The 20,463-nt window shown below is 48.0% G+C and overlaps 1 protein-coding gene across 6 annotated transcripts in view; it reads right to left on the minus strand.

Annotated features, from left to right (window-relative positions):
• ankrd6b (ankyrin repeat domain 6b) overlaps positions 1-20,463 on the minus strand; it is an 85,115-nt gene that overhangs the window by 19,489 nt on the left and 45,163 nt on the right. For 4 of the 6 annotated variants that reach the window (XM_028440156.1, XM_028440157.1, XM_028440153.1 and 1 more), the window contains 4 exons: positions 14,335-14,433; positions 12,193-12,291; positions 7,116-7,214; positions 6,715-6,813 (listed from right to left, as the gene is read on the minus strand). In XM_028440156.1, the coding sequence (XP_028295957.1) occupies positions 6,715-6,813; positions 7,116-7,214; positions 12,193-12,291; positions 14,335-14,433 (396 nt within the window). Of the gene's footprint in view, positions 1-6,714; positions 6,814-7,115; positions 7,215-12,192; positions 12,292-14,010; positions 14,227-14,334; positions 14,434-20,463 lie in introns of all 6 variants that reach the window. The other 2 variants (XM_028440158.1, XM_028440159.1) reach the window with 2 other exon arrangements.

The following is a 20,463-nucleotide window of genomic DNA, read 5'->3' on the forward strand; positions in this document are numbered from 1 at the left end:
GGGGAACCAGACAAGGCTGTCCACTCTCACCTTTGCTTTTTGCAATATTCGTTGAACCTCTCGCAGCAGCTGTACGTCAGAACTCTGTTATTAAAGGAATCCACTCATCCATCTCAGAACACAAAATTAATCTCTACGCGGATGACATTTTACTCTATTTGGAAGAACCGCAATCCTCTTTAGAGGAAGTATTTAATCTAATAAACAGCTTCTCTAAATTATCAGACTATTCCATTAACTGGACAAAATCATCAATCCTCCCTTTGACAAAAAACTCTTGGAATCCTGCACACCAAAATCCACAACACCCCTCCACCACAAATACAATTAAATATCTAGGCTTAAATATATCACCAAACTTAAATGAATTAATTAAACTAAATCATGATCCGATGTTGGACAAAGTCACAGAAGATCTCCCCATCTCACTACTTGGCAGGATAGCCTCAGTTAAAATGAAAATCTTACCAAAAATAAACTACTTGTTCTCAATGATACCACTAAAACCACCAAAACAATGGTTTCAAAGATTAGATTCTACAACTACAAAATTCTATACTAGAAATAAAAAACCTAAAATAAGCCTTTCTACCCTTCAAAAAAACAAAGACGAGGGTGGTTTAGAAGCCCCTAATTTCATGCATTATTACTTAGCAAACCAAATACTATATTTAACAGAATGGCTAAATCCAAAAGAATACTACAACACCTGGCTAGAATTAGAACAGTTAGACTGCAAACACATTAAACTCTCTGATCTCCCTTTTATCACTGCGACCCTCAAACATCACAACTGCTTTAAAAACCCACTAATTGCCTCCACACTGACTGCATGGTGGAAAGCCCTGGACATCACAAATGGCCAATTAAAAACTAGTATACTCTCTCCAATCTGGCACAACCCCGACTTTAAAAATAAAAAAACACCACTCTATCTGAAGACATGGGAAGAGAGTGGAATCACTCATCTCCAAGACCTTTTTGAAAATGACAAGATCAGGTCATATAACAATCTAACCCAAGCATTCGATATAAATAAAAGTAACTTTCTACAGTACTTACAAGTAACAGAGACAATAAAGAAAACCACTCCACTAGACTTAACTACGTTACAACCTCCAGAACTGGCTATATATATGAAAAAAATCTCAACAAAATCAAAAAAACTCTCAAAAATATACAGAGCGCTTTCGAACACTAACTGTAATTACTTACCAATCGCGAAGTGGGAGGCCGAACTCTCAATCACCCCGAGCACTGATTTCTGGGCAGAAATTTGTTGTAATACTTTTAAGATGACAAAAAACACAAACCTTCAGCTAATTCAATACAAGGTCCTCCACAGATCCCACATTACCCAACAGAAAATGCATAAAATGGGCTTCTTAGCAACAGACATCTGCTCTCAGTGCACCCAGAATACAGCGGATTCCTATTTACATGCCTTATGGCTTTGCTCCCCAGTTCAACACTTTTGGATTCTAATCACTGAAAAACTGTCCTCCATTTTGGACTACAGAATTCCTTTATCTCCAAATCTTTGTTTGATTGGAGACCTGACAATGCTTCAACCTCCAGCAAACCAATCACAATCAATCCTTGCGGCACTAGCCATAGCAAAAAAAACAATATTACTAAATTGGAAAGACAAAAAATCCTTAAACATAAACCAATGGCAAAATCTCCTCACAGAATTTATTTCCATGGAAAAGATGTCTGCTCTCAGAAAACAAAAAAAAATAACGTGCTTTGAGGAGCGTTGGACTCCTTTTTTAATTGCATTAAATCTAAATTTTTAAAAGCCTGATGATCTAGCCTGCAAGCGACTGCCAGCACCACTCTTTACTAACGCACTAGCCCAACTGTAGGCCGGGGCCGCCTTGGGCCTCTGGGGTGGTCTTGGTCAGGATGGCTGGGGTGGGTTGCCGGGGTGCCTTGTTGCCTCAGCACGGGTGTGCATTCCTTCTGGGTGTTCACGGGGTCCCGGGGCTGTTTGATTTGGCGCCGTTGCCCCTTGCATGCGCATCTGGTTGGTCTCTGGGGCTGGGGCCCTGCGTGCTCCCCTGCCGCTCCTTCCCCTTGCTCCCTGTCCCCCTGTCTCGTCCTCCCCCCCTCCTCCTCCTTTGCTCTTGCGCCCGCCATCCTGTGGGGTTGGGTTTGGGGGGCTCCCGTTGGCCGGGGGCGCTGGTGGGGGGGCTGTGGCTCCCGCCTGGGGGGCGGGCGGTGCCGTGCCGGGTGGGTTGGCTGGGGGGTGGTCTCGTTGGGGGGCCTGGGGTGGTGGGGTCCTTGGCTCCGGTCCGGGGGGATCCGGGGTGGGGGTAGCTTTGGGGGTGGCTGCTGCCCGGGGTCGGCGATTGCCTCCTGGGTTGCTGGGTGGCGGGGTGTGGCTGTGGGTTGCTCCGTCGGCCCTTGCGGGTCCTTGGCTTGGCTCCCTGGGGCGCACCTTTGCTACGGATGTCGCTTGCGCGACGAGCTAGGCGGGGCCCCCTCGGGGGCTTCTTGTACGACCGCAATGGCCGGGGTGTGGACGTTATGGCTAGGGGGTGGGGTGAGGGGTGCTATGGGGCCTCCCCGGGGGTCGTATTGGGCGGGTGTGCGGGGGCGCGGCGCGTGGTTCCTGGCCCGGTGGATCCGCGTTGGGATTGGCTGGTCTGCTGGCTGGGTGCACCGGGCGCCGTGGGCGCGATTCCGGGGCGGGGGTGCCCCGGGGGCGGATCCTTGGGCTACGTGTCCGGGGAGGTGCTCTCCGGCCATCTGCCCGGGGACCGGCCGCGGCTCGTGGCGGCGCTGCGCAGCCTTGGGCGGGGCGGGGCTGGTGGCCTTGGGCCCGCTGTTGTTTGGGGTGTGCTGGCGTCGGGGGGGTGTCTCGTGCCGGTGCGTGGGTCGTCGGGGATTGCCTCCGTGGGGGGGGGGGGGCTCTATTGGCGCCGTTGGTGTGGGGGGGCGGTTCCGGGCTGGGGGTGCTTCGGTACTCTGGCTTGCCGGTCTGTGGCTGGAGGGATGGCCCTGCTTGGCGGTGGATGGCGTCCTCTATCGTCGGGGGGGCCGGGGCCGCCTCCCGGTGGAGAGTGTTGTATCGTGGCGCCGGGTGGGCCTGTGCTGGCCCTGGTGCGGGCATGGGCCTCCCCCCTGCTCGGCCGCTCCCCTTGGTGGCGGGGTGGCGTTGCTCCGGGCCGGCGGGCGGCGGGGGTCGCCCCCTGGGGCGCCGGGGGATGTTGTTGGTGCCTGGCTGTGCCCGGGGGTGGGGGGTGTCGCCGTGCTCCGCGGGGCCGGCGCGGTCTGGGGGGTGCCGTGGGGGGGGGTCTCCGGCTGTGCTGTTCCGGGGCCCGCAGTGCCACTTGCCCGTCTGCGCCATCTACCCTCTCGCGTGGCCCGCCACGCGGACGGGCCCGGCTCACACTGGACAGGCCTCCTACATGTTCACTTCACCCCACTCCCAGCTGGTCTGGCTCACTCACAAAATGCACCACACACCAATACCCAACCCTTGGGGGGCTGGATGGTGGGGCTGGGGGTGGAGGGGGCCGCCACCTGTGTTACTATGTAGTGGCGTGGGGGCGGCCCTCCCACCTCTAGTTGCCCTACTAATCCCTCCAATTTTAATCGCATCTCAACATGTCACCCCCCGGAGGGTGTATCATCCTTTACACCCTCCGGCCTATTACACCACATACACATAAATCCACAGAGGCTGGAGGGGGAGCACCGCTCCCCTCCATCCCCCTTCTTTTAATTACACCCCATACATTCACCAAACACACACATTCACACAGGGGATCGGGAAGTGCCTCTCCATTGGGGAATGGAGAGGCACCATAACAGGGTGGTGGGTTGGTACACATATTTGGGCCTCTCCGGTGGGGGCCTGGCCCCTCTGTTGGTGGCTGGGCCACTGCATAGAGCAAAAGCACATCAAGATGGTGCGGTCGGGCGTGGCGGTGGGTCTCGGGGGGGCTTTGCCGGGGTCTCTCCTTGCGGGGTCTTTCCGGGCTGTGTCGGCCGGGTGGGGCGCGGGGGTGCCTCTCCCCCTTGGGTGTGGCTTGGCGCTTGCTTTGTCTCCTGGTGGCCTTGGGGGCGGGCCCCGCGGTGTGCGGGCCCGGGGCGGCCTGCCTCGCCGGTTTGGGGGGTGGGTGTGCTGGGGGGGTGCTGGTGTCCTCGCCGGGGTTGGGGCGGGGTTGCTTGGCGCCTCGGGGTGATGCTGTTTACTGGGGGGCGGCGCTAGCTGTTCCGGTGGTGGAGGTTGCTGTCGGCCGCCTGGTGGGTCTATCCTGCCGTTTGCGGACTGGTGGGTGGGTCCGGGGCATCTTTGGCTGGGGGCTGCTGTCCCGCACTTGATGTGTGCCATTGGGGTGCCTCCGTCCCCGCGGTGGGGATCGCCGGTTGCTCGCGGGCCGGCGGGGGGCGCTGCTCCGTGGCTGGCGCTGTCCGGGGGGCGGCGGGCCCTGGGCTGCTGGCCGTGGGCTGTCCGGGGCTGTGCGGTCCTGCTGGGCCGTGGCCGGGTCCCGGGCGGGGGTGGGGAGTGCGTCCCGGGGGGCTTGGCCCGGGGGCTTGCCCTTGGGGGGTCCTGGTCCCGGGGGGTGCTCCTGGGGCCCGGGGTGCTTGGCCTGCTGGCCGGGCCGGTCCTGGCGGGGGTCTTTCGGGGCGGGTGGCGCGTGCCGCGCCCTTGCGTACCTACTGGTACGGCCCCTGCTTGGGCAGTGCCCCGTGAGGTAGGGTGTCGGGGGCCGGAATAGGGGGCCACATCCCGGCGGGGCGGTCTGGCTTGGCCCTTGGAGGGGGCCCTGGCTTTAAAAAAAAAAAAAAAAAGAACTGAAGCTCGTGGCGCGGGCGGCATCAGTGAAGGGTGATCTGGGGCGCCGTGGGGGGCTAGGTTGGGGTGCCTGGGGGCCGGCGGGGAGACTCCCAGCGGCCCCCTGGTGCCTTATGCGGCTTGGGGTGTGGTCGTCCTCCCTGGGCGGGCTGCTCCTGGTGCTGCATCCGTTCCGGGTCCTTCTGGCCTGGGGTCGGGCCCCTGCTGGCTCTGGGCTCGCCGGCGGGTGCCCACTGGCTGCCTGTTCGGCGCGGTTCTGGTCGTCTGCTGGGTGTGGGCTTCGGCTCCTCCGCTGGGGCCTCGGGCAGGGAGTTCTCGGGGCCCTCCCTCGGGGGGTTGGGCGCGGGGGTGGGGTGGGGGGGTGGGGGGGTCGATGGGGTGGGGGGTCTGGGGGTTGGGGGTGGGATCGGTGGCGTGGTGCGCTGGGTCCTTGGCTCCTTGGGGCTTTCTCGGGTGTGTATGGGGGGGCGATGGCTGCCTCTCGGCTTGGGATCTTGGGGGCGTTCGGGGGACTGCTTGGCCGTGGGGTGGTCGCCGGGGGCCCTTAGGCTGCCTGCTCTTGCTGCTGGCCTGACTGCTTCTTCGGGCCCGGGGGCGGCTCTTGGGTTTTGCAGTGGCGGTACTTGGAAATACATTTGTCATGGATGCACTGGCCTTGGGCTGTGGGATAACACTCATACTGGGCTCAACCTTAGACACGTTGTTCCCAAATACCTGTTTTATGGAATTTCCACTCACCTCTTCCTCTGTTCACAGCCACCACCATTATTCCTAAACCACACACTGGTCACCAAACTGGCTTGACAACACAACAATAAACACAATATACACAACCACAATTTCACATTGCATCACTTAAAACTATTCCTCACCCATTCCATATCCTATCTTGTATCCCTCTTCCCTGCTAACTTCCCCACCCCCCTCCAACCCCTCACCTTGGTGTAACACTGCCCTCTCTTTTTTACATCCTCCCTTTAATAAAGTATTTCTTACCCTTCCCTAGGGAGGGCTGGTGACGGTCACAATTATGCAATGAAATAAATAAATTTATTTAATTGCAATAATAAAATATGTATTGCTGTCAAAAGATTGCACTTCTTGTAGTGTTAACCTTCGAAAGCATGTGCAGACAAGAAAAAAAAAAAAAAAAAAAAAGAAAAAAAAAAAAAAAAAAAAAAAAAAAACATTTGTCTATTAATACTGCACTAAATATTGATAGCCATCGATGTAGTAGGCACACTAGGTTTAGGATGGCCTCTCTTTAATTCTCCACACTTAGGCTGTGTTGTAAATGTCACACTAACGTACTATTCATACTAAGTTTGACGTCAAAATGAGTATGTAGTGCGTTCACATGAGATAGTATGAAAAGATTGAGTACATGAGAAATACACAGATGTATACTATATGGGGACATTTTTGCACGCCAGGCACACTCGTCATACTCAACTGCCCCATGATGCATTGCAAGCAGGAATGTAAAATTGTCCTGGAACAGGCTTTGGAATAAAATGTTATTTCTTGCCTATACAGTGTGAATATTTATTAGTGGAGGACCTATACCTAGCATGAGTAACTCTAACTACATTATTATAACCTTCACCAATTCAATAAATAACTTTTAGCTTTAAAGTAAGGCTGGAACAAAGATAAAAACAAAAAAAACTTTAGCTTTACTTCACTAAATTTGGCCCTCAGAGAGTTATACATTTAAAAATTTTCTGCACTGGTCACGCATGGTCGCTTGCCACGCAATTCCCCTATGCTGTGAAAAATTCCTGGTGAGAACCCTGCTATATTATATAATAGACAGTATATACTCATTGAGTTTGTAGTGTATAGCATGGAGTGTGACATTTCAAACACAGCCTTACTGTATATCATTCTCCTGCTACACTTACATGGTTCTTGCTGTCAGGCCTGGAGCCGCCCAGGAGCAGAACCTTGGAGCTCTGTGCGTGACCATTCTGACACGCAAGATGGAGAGCTGTGTTTCCTGCCTAGAGACAAAAGCAACACAAACGTCAGATAACAAGGACATCAACTCCAGTTATTGGTTTTAGTGGCCTTAGGAGGACTTTAGGCAACTTTTTCTAATGTTTGTTAAGTTCAAATTGTTGATCTTCTCTTCCAAGCACAGAAACATAATTTGCTCTTCATTACCCAAAAACCTTCCAAGTCTATAAACTAAAGGTTCAGGGTTACACTGTACACTACACTTTTTTACTATATCTGTGATGATAAATGTGATAGTAGCATCCAGCTTTGCTAACCCTGCTGATAGTCAGGACTAATAGCTCACCTTGTTCTTGGCATGCACGTTGGCTCCAGCCTTCACCAGCAGTTTGACAGACTGACTGAAGCCATGCCAGGACACCTCATGGAGAGCAGTGTTACCATCCTACCAAAACGAAAGCTGTGTATTAACAATGCAGACACAAATCCAACAGCTGCCAAATGTTTCCCTGCTCCAACACAGCAGATCGTCAGAGGGCATTAAAAGCCTTGCTCAGGTTCAGAGAGTCAGAGCAGACACTAATGTAAAGCCAGCTGGATTTTAAATTCCTCCAAGACTTCATCAAATACAAATTCAATTAAAGTCGTGAGTGAAGGAGGGGCCTGGGTCAGTAACTAATGTGTATCAAATATGAGACTGTTCGAACTTTGTACATGAGAGTTATTGCGGTTTTCTAGTAAGGCGTGCGTCATCTCAGAATGCAAAGCATGATGGGCAATTTTCACATGGATTCTCGTTTAGGGCTGAAGATGTGTATCAAATATGAGGCTCTTTGAGCATTGTATATGAGAGTTATAACGTTTTTTTCTATTATGACGTGAAAAATGGCGCCGGTCGAAAAACCCAGTACGAAAGGGTAAACCAGTTAAAAATCAATCTCAGTGAATTTGATGCGAATCCATTGAAAAAAAGGCAAGATACAGCATTTAGAATGTGATGGCGAAGAATTTTCCGGTGACATTATAGGCCCCTCCCACTGATCACAGAATATTTTTTCTCCATCACCCACCTGCTCCCATCTTATAAGATTCCTTCAATACTATTTTGAAGTCAACACAACGTCTTTCTGCTAGAGCTGTTAGCATCGGAAGCCACACAAAGCGGCGCCCTCTGAGAATGCAAGGCATGATGGGTAATTTTGACACTGAGTCTTGTTTAGGGATGGACAGTCAACATGTGTATGAAATATGAAGCAGTTTGAACTTTGCATTTGAGAGTTATATGCATTTTTCTATTATGGCATGCTAAATGACACCAGTCTCGCCACAACCAAACCGTTAGCGATACGCAAATTCTTTCGATGATTTTTAATCTTCAGTGGGTCCTAAGTGTTCTGGCCGAGTTTGAAGCGAATCGAGTGAAGCCCCTCAGACAAGTTTGCGCAATAGCAATACGCCATTAACCCAAGATGGCCGTTAAGTTTGCGTTAAGTTTGTAATGCGCGCCGTGCACGCATCTATTTACTGATTTTTTTTAATTTGCTAAATTATCAAATTATTTTCCAACCCTAAGGTGCGTGCAATTTTTGGTGAGACTTGGTATGTTCAGGGGGTCAAATTAGAGATCAAAGGGGATCTGTGGGTCAATAATACATGTGGCGAATTTCGTATGAATCGGACAAACCTGCTGGTCATGCAGTTCGATTACAGTTTCTGTGAGGTTTTGCGCGCCGTGCGCACATTTTTTTACCAATTTTTTTCACTACGCCAAATTATCTATTTGTTCAGAAGGCGGGTGCAAATTTTGGTGAGTGCGCTGAGCTCACCGGGCATAGTGACGGAGTGCATGTTGGGCTCCAAGCAGAAAGAGGAGAGCGTACACGCGCAGCACATACACTATTCCACACCAAAGAGGAAGACCTCATCAGAATCAGCATGGAGGGGCCAGAACTGATGGACTATGATGCCAGGACAGATGTTCAGCTGTGGTTCTCTCAGGGCAGGGGTCTGCAACCTACGGCTCTGGAGCCTAATGTGGCCCTTTGACTCTTATGCAATGGCTCTGTATAGCTTTATTAAAAAAAACTATTGAAATAAATACATTTTTTTTTTTTACAGAGGCTATTAATGATTAATGACAAATAAAATCAAGATATAACAAATTAATGTAAAAATAATCCACTTTGTGCAATGACTCAGCACCTTCCTACTTCACCTCCTGCAACATCTACAGACCATCAACTTTCCTGCATCTGTGACTAACCTTAAGTTTTAAATCCCTGGTAAGATAATTTAACTAACAAAAACACAATTCTGGAAGAATTGCCGGTTAAATATTAATGCTTTATGTGTGGCAAGAAATGAACAATTAGCATGTGTTAACCACATGATCATGTGTTATCAAATTGAAGTTACTTTTTGTTGCCTTTCAAATACATTTACTAAAGAAAAAATCTTCTTCATATAACATTGAGTTCATGTAAACTGAGATGCGTAAGAATTTGAAGATGCAAGATACTGTTTTATTTCATTATGCAAATTTATTTTACTTTAAACTGTTGCCATTTACATGATCAATAAAAATCAAATCAAAATAAACCAATATTCTATATAATTTTAACTGTATAGAATTAAATACACTGTATTGTCTTTATTAAGAAGGTATTTTTTCGACTCCAGGAGGACTTTAATCCAAGTGAGATGAGGTAAAATGGTTCCTTTGAGAGTAAAGGTTGCAGACCAAATTCTGTGCTGGTGTGACCAACTGAGAAATTTAGTCACACCAGTGCCACCACTGGAAAAGTGCTAGTGTAGAGCCCTGTAAGGGGCAAAACCAAAAAGGAATAATAATAATAATAATAATACAGACAAAAAGCAAGAACAATAGGTTCCTACGGCCTCCAGGCCTTTTGACCCTAATAGTAAATAAATGGAAATATAGCCGCAAGTGGCGATAAACGGCCCTCGCCTTTGCCGCGCCGCCTTTGCCCAATAAAGCATGCGTCTCATTGACTTTTTTGGTCAAGAGGCCAAAACAGAAGTTCATGAAAAATTCCAAACATTTTTGATTTTTTTTTTTTTTTAATCAAAAATTTATAGATAACTTTTGATGTCCCACTTGTCTAGATGATCTCCAGCAAACCCGTCAGTGAAACGCCCAAGGAAAAGTGTGCTAAAATAGGACATTTGTCTCATATTAAATTCTCTTCACTCTGTAGGGGGCGCTAACGCGTCAATGTCCGTTTTTCCACACTGAGCTGGTTTAGGGCCAGGGGTTTAACAACTGATTCACATTTGACACAAATCAGAGTTTGTATGTGCAAATGGGAGCATTTTCCAAAAATGTAATATTTTGTCATATTTGCACAAAATTCATGGCTCCGCCCTGCAAACACCGTAAAAGTTATCAAAAATCCATGGATCACTTTCGGTGTCCTACTTCTCTAGATGATCTCCAGCAATTTTGAATCCCGTCAGTGAAACATCCTAGAAGAAATACAACGTGAGCGAAAATAGCAATTTTGCAATTTTCATTTTTCAATTCAAGATTCTGGACTTCCTGTGTGTTTTTTGTTGTGGTCTTAGTAATATTTTTTACTTGTCTTGTCATGGTCTACTTCTGTGTCAATTTTCATAATTGTATGATGAAATAATAGAATTTTTGGCGTACTTGGGCCAAAGGTGTCCACAGGATGTCTTTTGTTGGAACACAAAGCGACTTTAAAAGAATAAAACACAAGTATATCATAAGGTCTCCTCTCTCCACCTTCAGATCAGATGCTTTTTCTTCACCTCTGCCACAATTTGCTCTGTAGCATTCACGCTGAATACAGCAGTGTCTAACTTGCTCTACATTTTTTAGTGATGATGCTGATGGTGTGCGATGGAACGATATGTATCCTAGTGCGATATAAAAATGTCTACCGTACAATATAACCCTCTATCGTTTATATCACTAATTTAATGTGTGTGGTCTTGGTCCCACTCTATTGCTAACATATCATGAAGCAGGCTAATATACTCACAGCAACACTGCTACTTTGCAGTAGCATGTTTACGTCACCCAGAGATATTAGTTTACAGCACCGTTAGAGGAGCAAGCTGGTCCCGGTCCACGTGACTAAAGTATGTCCGCCTTGTGTAGCCACCATTAGCTACTGAAGCCGGCGGCCACTGTCAACCACCGGGATGGGCTGGTCAGATCAGATCCCAGTCTAATTCTACATAATTTTACAGCGGTCGGGCCATGCTCAGAGTTTAGTTTAGCAAAGATGCAGAAAGGTGGAACGCTGCTTTTTTGGGCCAGATTGGGTCCCCCGGAACGACCGGAATCATCAATTAGTCTGGTTAGAAACTGTCCCACTACAGCCAATATGACTCTTCATAGCAAAATCATTTCAAACGTGTCTCACAAATGGAAAAGTTAATTTACCTTTAAAGAATATAACCTAACCAAACATTTATTATCATATATGATCTTTGATGGAGTTTACAAGTAAAATTCACTACAGTTACAGTTGGTGCCCCCTGGTGGCATTTTCACATACAAATTTACAATTCAGAATTCGTGACAACAGTATATGTAGCAAGAATCACAAATATTCATTCATTGAGAAGATTCTTAAAAAACAAGTACCATTTTTAATGGGAAATGTTTTTTTTCTAGTGTTAAAAACTTACACAATCACTGATACGCTGTGTAATATTCTCTGCACAAAACCTTTACACTGTGATTGAAATTATCCATATCTTGGTAAATTGTTCTGCTCTTTTCTGTATTAAAATTAAAGAATTGAAAAGCAATCAGGTTTTTTTTATTTTTAAATTGACCACTCTATTCAATGTTATTGAAAATAACAAAACTTTATTATAAAAAATAAGTAGCTTAAGTCACAACTTTTGAAACAATATTTGGAAAAAGCTGCGGCAAAATCAAGCTTTTTAGCAAATTGGAACATTTTTAACAATCGCAGATATTGGTCGCGAAATCCTAAGGGTACTGAGAACTAGGAAAAGGTCATGTTACCAGTTTATTTACAGAAACAATTTTATATACAGCAACATTTTTCATTCATTTCATGTAATTTCAAGGAAGAAATACTATATTGGGATATATTTCGTTATCAGGATATTAATCTACCTATATCGTGATATAAAATTTTCTCCATTGCTCACAGCACTAGATGACGCTACACGGGACCACAGACACACTTTTATAAATCAGAATATTTTTTGGCGCAACACATTTTTAGATTTTCTGCACACGTTCACCTTTACTATGAATTCTAGGCAATGTTTAATAAATGAGGGTCCTGCTCATTTTTCCTCCAACAGTAAAGTTGCAGTTATGAGGTAAAGCAGACTGCAGATGCAGGCTTTTCTGTGGATGTCACTATGAGGTGTGTGTGCCTGATGACCTGCACCTTGTCTTGTCTGTCCAGTGCACATCCCTCCTGGATGAGAGAGCTGATGACGTTAGTGTTTCCCACCATAGCAGCCCGTTGCAGCGCTGTCTGTTCCCCCTGCACAACAACACGCACAACAACACAAACTGTAGCGTCACAAAAACAACAGAAAAGCAGACAAAATGCAGTACAGTCTCAGAAAAAATACAGATGCACAGAAAAAAATCTTGGAGCCCCAAATTTGAACTTTAACAATTACAATGTTTTTGCTACATTTTTTATTTTATTTTTAAAATTTCCAAACCATGACCATGATTATTACAGATGAAGTTGCTGAAGATCAGATCTGGGGTTCAAGATATTCAGGGATGGCAGAGCGTTTGAGAGGAACAGTGTTTGTATACCTGCTAACTGTGATAGGAACAATGAATGACTGAATGACTTTTTCTGTTTGCAGATGGATTGATCTTTTCTACTTGATGAAAAAAACCATTACATAAAATTACAAGCTTATCTTAGGACATTAAAGTCAGGCTCTCCACCAACTTTCTTCTTTTGGTCCAAAACAGCTTAAAGATGAATATTTAGGAATAGTATACATTTTAAATGGCATTACTTTGACAACCTGTACCACAGTGAAAGACGTTCCCCTTTACCTCTCATATCAAGCTGACTGCTTTCTATCAGCCATGTAATAATGCTAATGCTGGGGTTAGACAGAGCCCAAACACATAACAAATGCCAGGAATTTATATTCGTGACTGTATCACACACTTCAACTTCGCGTACGACGCATGAAGAAAAATGGCACGGGTCAAAAATTCAAATCAAAGATTGGGATGTAATTATGCACTTAACTCCTTTTAATTTTAATACATAGAGATCATATTTTGGAGAAAAAAACAGATTAGTCAAAATACACATCCTTATTCTTTTATTTAAAATGTCAAGAATGTTTTCTTCTCATAACCTTCTTACAAAACGTTTGAACGGTTTGAACTCGTAAACCAGTGTGTGTGTGTGTGTGTGTTTGTGTCTCTATGGAGCCAAGTGACAGTAGAGAGGAGTGATCGCTTCTTTTCCATTTCACGCTGGCCGTTTACAGCACTTAAAAAGCACAGCTTTTACGGTTTAAATGATCAACTTACAGAATTTAGACTCATTCAAAGAGTTAAAGCTGCAATTGAATTGAATAAGCTTCTCTTGTTTTACACTGTTCTCACTCTCTCTCTCTGACACCTGTGTGTGTGTAGCAGACTCTACGCAGTCACGGGGAAGTGCATTGCTTATTTTTTTAATGACGGTATTGAAACTGATACCATTATATTACCATAATTACCATATTACCGCCCAAGCCTATTGGTAACGTGTCGGGACTGTGTGTAACCCCAGCATAATCAAACACCTGACTGTCAACACTTTAAGGTGCACGTAGCCAAAATAAGAGTTTAGCATTGGTGGGTAGATTTTCTTTGGTGCAACCCCCACACTCTACCCCCACACTCTCTCTTCTGTTTAAAGCTGAAAAAAGCTTTAGGTTTTGTACAATATTATGTCTCAAATACATTGTATGAATTAAAGTTGCCCTAAGCGGTGATGCTGTTAATATGACAGTTAATCTCAGGGTAAGCATGTAAGCACATTTAAGTTAAGCCATTAGTGGAATGCCTGCACCCAGAGCCGATTAGTGTGGGGGGGCATGCACAGGTTTGACTGAATCGCTGAGAGAAATGACCAGTGACGAATGGTTTCCATGAGAGGAACATGTAGGCAGAGGGAAGCACAGGGAAGGTGATGGCAGTAGTAGTGCTGATGGGGGAGAGAAGTGGGGCTGACCTCCATCACTCTCCCTGATCCCGTCTTCTCCCCTCCTCCTGACCTGGACCTCCCTGTCCTGGGGAATATGCTGGAGTCTGTTGCAGAGCTCACTGACCACAGAGCTGGATTATCAGAATCAGCAGGGAACCCATCATAAGTGGACAGTCCAGAGCATCCCATTCAAGGCCATGGAGCCCATTTAACTACAATATTGGATCTTTTAGGGTGTATTGTCTACATGGAAACACAGAGATGCTAATAGTATCTGACAGCTGTGATTGAAGGAGTAGCTAGAAGTAGATGAGAGGTGCCAAAATGTCCGCTGCAGCAGAATGTACTCACATCATCTTGGATATCCAGGTCACAGCCAGCTTTGAGCAGGATACGCACAACCTCGATGTGGCCTTTGTAAGCAGCCAAGTGTAGGGGGCTTCTGCCATACTGTGGATAGAAAACATCACACAATCCAGTGAGTGCAGGCAACACACAGAGCAGAGCAACCTCACGACCCACTGAGTCGCACATGGCTGAAGTGATGTGGAAGCACCACTGAAGACAACAAACCATCTCTGTAATGAAGCGACTGAAATCAAACAAATCCTTAATCCACGCTTGGATAAAAGTGTGCACGATCTGCACATATGTGCATGTGAACCAAGTAGAGGGCACATGATGTCTGTGCTGACTGAATAAGATGTACAGAATGTTCATTATCTTCCAGAGCAAACTCGTACTCATCTCAACCCAGACTGAAGCCCACAGATCTCAGAAATGTGTGCCTTCATCCCAAACAATCTAAAAAAAATTGTTTAGTTTTGTTTGGGCCAAAAAAGAGAAATGATTTCAGGGGTTAGGATCAGATTTTATATTCCGCAGTTCTGAGACACTTTGATTTGTTTTCATTAATGTCAAATGGTTAAGGCAGATAGTCGCCTTCTGCAGTTTTGGCAACCGCTTGCTTTTTATGTATATGTCTTTCCTTTCAAAAAATAACTTGTTAATTTTGATATAATATGATCCAAGCTTTAGCATGTCCACCTCACAGCAAGAAGGTCCTGGGTTCAAGCCCTGTGGAGTTTGCATGTTCTCTCTGTGCTGCGTGGGTTCCCTCCGGGTACTCTGGCTTCCTCCCACAATTCAAAAAGATGACTGTTAGGTTGATTGAAGTCTCTAAATTGCCCATAGGAGTGAATGTGAGTGGTTGTCTGTGTCTGTGTTGCCCTGCGATGGACTGGTGCTCTGTGCAGGGTGTACCCCCACCTTACACCCAGTGTCAGCTGGAGATAGGCACATGGCAGACCCCCGCAACCCTGAAAAACAGGAACAAGTGGTTCTGAAAATGGATGGATGGATGGATGATCAAAGCTAGGAAATCAACATTTTACAACTAAATAAATAAATAATAATATATTCCTATTGCCTGGGGCTGGGGCTTGAATGCGAGCGCTTGGTGGTCGGGCCTTTGCCCACGGGGCCCGGCCGGGTCTAGCCCAAAAGGACGACGTGGGCCCGCCCTCCTGTGGACCCACCACCCGCAGAGGGATCCGTAGGGGTCGGATGCAGAGAGGACTGGGTGGCGGTCGAGGGGGGTGCCTCTGCGGCCTGGTCCGCATCCACAGCTTCTGGCTGTTAGGACATGGAATGTCACCTCGCTGGGGGGGAAGGAGCCTGAGCTTGTGCGGGAGGTTGAGAGGTACCGGCTAGATATAGTCGGGCTCACCTCCACACACAGCTTGGGCTCTGGATCCCAACTCCTGGAGAGAGGCTGGACGATCCACTTCTCTGGCGTTGCCCACGAGGAGAGGCGGCAGGCTGGGGTGGGCTTGCTTATTGCCCCCCAGCTCAGCCACCATGTGTTGGAGTTTACCCCAGTGAACGAGAAGGTCACGTCCCTACGCCTTCGGATTGGGGACAGGTCTCTCACCATTGTCTCGGCCTACGGGTCCAACATCGGCGCAGAGTACCCGGCCTTTTTGGAATCCCTGGGAAGGGTACTCGATGGTGTCCCGACCGGGGACTCCATTGTTCTACTGGGGGACTTCAACGCCCACGTGGGCTGCGACAGTGAGACCTGGACGGGTGATTGGGAAGAACGGCCTCCCCGATCTGAACCCGAGTGGTGTTTTGTTATTGACTTCTGTGCCAGTTACAGTTTGTCCATAACGAACACCATGTTCGAGCACGAGGGTGTCCATAAGTGCATGTGGCACCAAAACACTCTAGGCCGGAGGTCGATGATCGACTTTGTAGTTGTATCATCTGATCTCCGGCCGCGTGTCTCGGACACTAGGGTGAAGAGAGGGGCTGAGCTGTCAACCGATTAGACCTAGCAGGCCCAAACGTCTGGTGAGGGTCTGTTGGGAACATCTTTTGGATCCCTCTGTCAGTGGGGTCTTCAACTCCCACCTCCGGATGAGCTTCTCCCAGATCCCGAGGGAGGTGGGAGACATGGAGTCCGAGTGGACCATGTTCTCCTCCTCCATTGTCAATGCGGCCGTTCACAGCTGTGGCCGTAAAGTCTCTGGTGCCTGACCCGGTGGTGGCGCCCGGAAGTAAGGGATGCCGTCAAGCTGAAGAAGGAGACCTACCTGGCCTTTTTGGCTGGTAGGACTCCGGAGGCAGCCGAGAGGTACCGGCAGGCCAAGCGTGCTGCAGCGCGCATGGTCGCAGAGGCAAAAACTCGGGTCTGGGAGGAGTTCGGAGAAGCCATGGAGAAGGACGATTGGTCGTCCTCGAAGAGATTCTGGAAAACCGTTCGGCGCCTCAGGAGGGGGAAGCAGTGCTTCACCAACACTGTTTACAGTGCAGGGGGGGAGCTGCTGACCTCAACTAGATGTTGTCGGGTGGTGGAAGAAGTACTTCGAGGGTCTCCTCAATCCCACTGCCACGTTTTCCGATGAGGAAGCAGAGGCTGGGGACTCAGAGGCGAACTCGCCCATCACCCAGGCTGAAGTCACCGAGGTGGTTGGAAAGCTCCTCGGGGGCAGGGATCCGGGGGTGGATGAGATTCGTCCTGAGTACCTTAAGTCTCTGGATGTTGTGGACTGTCTTGGTTGACATGTCTCTGCAACATCGCGTGGCAGTTGGGGACAGTGCCTCTGGATTGGCAGACCGGGGTGGTGGTCCCTCTCTTTAAGAAGGGGGATCGGAGGGTGTGCTCCAACTACAGAGGGATCACTCTCCTCAGCCTCCCCGGCAAGGTCTACTCCAGGGTGCTGGAGAGGAAGATCCAGCCGATAGACGAACCTCGGATTCGGGAGGAACAATGCCTGCCTGTCAGTCCGTGGCTGGCGGGGTGGCCCTGCCTGGATGGCCCTGCCTGGGTGGTTGGTGGCGTCCTCCCTCGTCGGGGGGGCCGGGGCCGCCCACCTGTGGAGGGTGCTATGCCGTGGTGTTGTGAAGGCCTGCGCTGGCCCTGGTGTGGGAGCTGGCCTCTCTCCTGCTCGGCCGCCGCCTGCTCTGGCGGGGCGGCCCGCTCTGGGCCGGCCGGCGGCGGGGGTCGCCTCCTGGGCTGCTGGGGGATGTGGCTGGTGCCTGGTTCCGCCTGGGGGGGGAGTCCCGCCGTGCTCCGTACGGCCGGCATGGTTCGGGGGGTGCCGCGGGGGATCTCCGGTTGTGCTGCTCGCCCGTCTGCGCCATCTACCCTCTCCGGTGGCCCGCCACGCGGATGGGCCGGACTCCTACCAGACAGGCCTCCTACATGGGCACTTCACATCACTCACTCCCAGCTGGTCTGGCTCACCCACTTGTTGCACCACACTCATATACCCAACCCTTGGGGGGCTGGATGGTGGGGCTGGGGGTGGAGGGGGCCGCCGCCTGTGCTACTAAGTAGTGGCATGGGGGTGGCACTCCCACCTCTGGCTGCCCTACTAAATCAATTTATTTTATTGCAATAACAAAAAATCAATTTATTTTATTGCAATAACAAGACATGCATTGCTGTCTCATAATGATTGCACTTCTTGTAGTGTTGACCTTTGACAGCATGTGCAAACAAGAGAGAAAAAAAAAAGAACAATGCGGTTTCCGTCCCGGTCGCGGCACACTGGACCAGCTCTATAGCCTTCATCGGGAGAAGGCGTTCGATCGTGTCCCTTGCGGTGCCCTGTGGGGGGTGCTCCGGGAGTATGGGGTCCGGGGCCCTTTGCTAAGGGCTATTCGTTCCCTGTATGACCGCAGCAGGAGCCTGGTTCGCATTGCCGGCAGTAAGTCAGACCTGTTCCCAGTGCATGTTGGTCTCCGCCAGGGCTGCCCTTTGTCACTGATTCTGGTCATTACTTTTATGGACAGAATCTCTAGGTGCAGTCAGGGACCGGAGGGGGTCCGATTTGGGAACCTCAGGATTTCATCTCTGCTGTTTGCAGATTATGTTGTTCTGTTGGCTTCATCAAATCAGGACCTTCAGCGTGCACTGGGGCGGTTTGCAGCCGAGTGTGAAGCGGCCGGGATGAGGATCAGCACCTTCAAATCTGAGGACATGGTTCTCCACCGGAAAAAGGTGGCTTCCCCTCTCTGGGTCGGTGGAGAGTCCTTGCCTCAAGTGGAGGAGTTCAAGTATCTCGGGGTCTTGTTCACGAGTAAGGGTCGGATGGAGCGTGAGATCGATAGACGGATCGGTGCAGCGTCAGCAGTGATGCGGTCGCTGTATTGGACTGTTGTGGTGAAGAGGGAGCTGAGTCAGGGGGCAAAGCTCTCAATTTACCGATCAATCTACATTCCTACCCTCACCTATGGTCATGAGATTTGGGTAATGACCGAAAGGACAAGATCGCGGCTACAGACGGCCGAAATGAGTTTCCTTTGCAGGGTGGCTGGGCGCACCCTTCGAGATATGGTGAGAAGCTCAGTCACTCGGGAGGAGCTCGGAGTAGAGTCGCTGCTCCTTCACGTCGAAAGGAGCCAGCTGAGGTGGCTCGGGCATCTGTTTTGGATGCCTCCTGGTCGCCTCCCTCAGGAGGTGTTTCAGGCATGTCCTATTGGGAAGAGGCTTCGTAAAAGGCCCAGGACACGCTGGAGGGACTATGTCTTATTCCTATTGAGTTGAAAAGGTCATGCCCAGAATAAGCATGTAGGTCCACAGTTAAAGTCAAATAAAAGCATTGTTATTTTAGCAACTGCAATTTTCTTTTTTCTTTCCAGGAACATGGCATCATATTGTTATTGCAAGCCCATTATCGTCTATCGCAGTGTTTCTCAAATGGGGGTATGCGTACCCCTAGGGGTACGCGATGGCACTACAGTTGGTACGTGAGAAACAGAGAGTGGAAAATTAACAGATAAAGTCAAAGGAAGTGATAAAAACTGATATTTCAGAAAAAATATTATAGATTTTTAAATTTTTTAAATTACCGTATTATTCTTTTTTTAAATCAAAACACAATGTCATCTTTCTATACTTTCACTTTGTGAAATATAGATCTAATTAAACTAAAACGCAGCACAAAAAAAATATCTGAGCTCAAACATGATAAAAAATGAATTCTAAAGGAAAGCCTTGAGAGTATAAATACCTGTTCAAATAATGCAAGACATTGTCTCATCCAATATAAAATCATACACAGGCTCCACTACTCGAAAGAAAAACTACACAAAATATACCCGGAGGTATCGCCTACATGCCATAGATGCCAGTCTTCTGTGGCTACTCTTTTCCATAGTTTTGTTCTGTGCCCAAAGATGAATTAATTCTGGATCAATATCTGCAAAATTACAGTATGTCTGAGGTCATGAATACTTCAATTAAACCAGAGCCTCTGCTCATCATTCTTGGAACATCTCTGACCTCTAGAGGACTAAGTGCAACGCAACGACACTTTCTATCCTATTGTCTCATCACAGCAAAAAAATGAGTTCTTACTTTGTGGAAAAGCGCAACTGTGCCTACGTCTAAGATGTGGCTGGAAATGCTAACTACCACTCTCCACTTGGAGAGGATAAGATATGTTCTGAAGGACAGACTTCAACAATTCAATAAAAACTGGGAACCCCTCGTATCGTATCTTGCATCTGATGGCCGAATACAACAGTACTTGTCCTAACACACACTGTACAACAACTGAGATGACTGAAGAGTGAAGGTCTCTAGGGGTCGTGGAGGGTAGGGGTTGGGTGGGTGGGTTTTAGTTCTTCCTTTGTTTGATCTTTTCTTATTTGTACTCTGTTTGGTTCTCTGTTCTTTACGTTGCATGTTATTGCACTTATTTCTTAATTATCATATTCAAATATTACTTCTGTGCCTGTCATTATATCTGAGCTTTTAATAACTCAAGGACTACATGCACATTGTAATAACTACCTGTATAAAAATGAGCCTGATATATATTGTTGAATGTATGTGTGAATTGTTGCTCAATAAAAGATATTTGGAAAAAAAATAAATAATAATAATTCTAGAAAAAAAATGTCTTTTGGGTGCCCAGAAATTCTTGATATCAAAATAGAGTTACGACCCAAAAAAATACTCTTTCT

This window comes from Gouania willdenowi, chromosome 24 (genome assembly GCF_900634775.1).
Source record: "Gouania willdenowi chromosome 24, fGouWil2.1, whole genome shotgun sequence".
NCBI classification, from domain to species: domain Eukaryota; kingdom Metazoa; phylum Chordata; class Actinopteri; order Blenniiformes; family Gobiesocidae; genus Gouania; species Gouania willdenowi.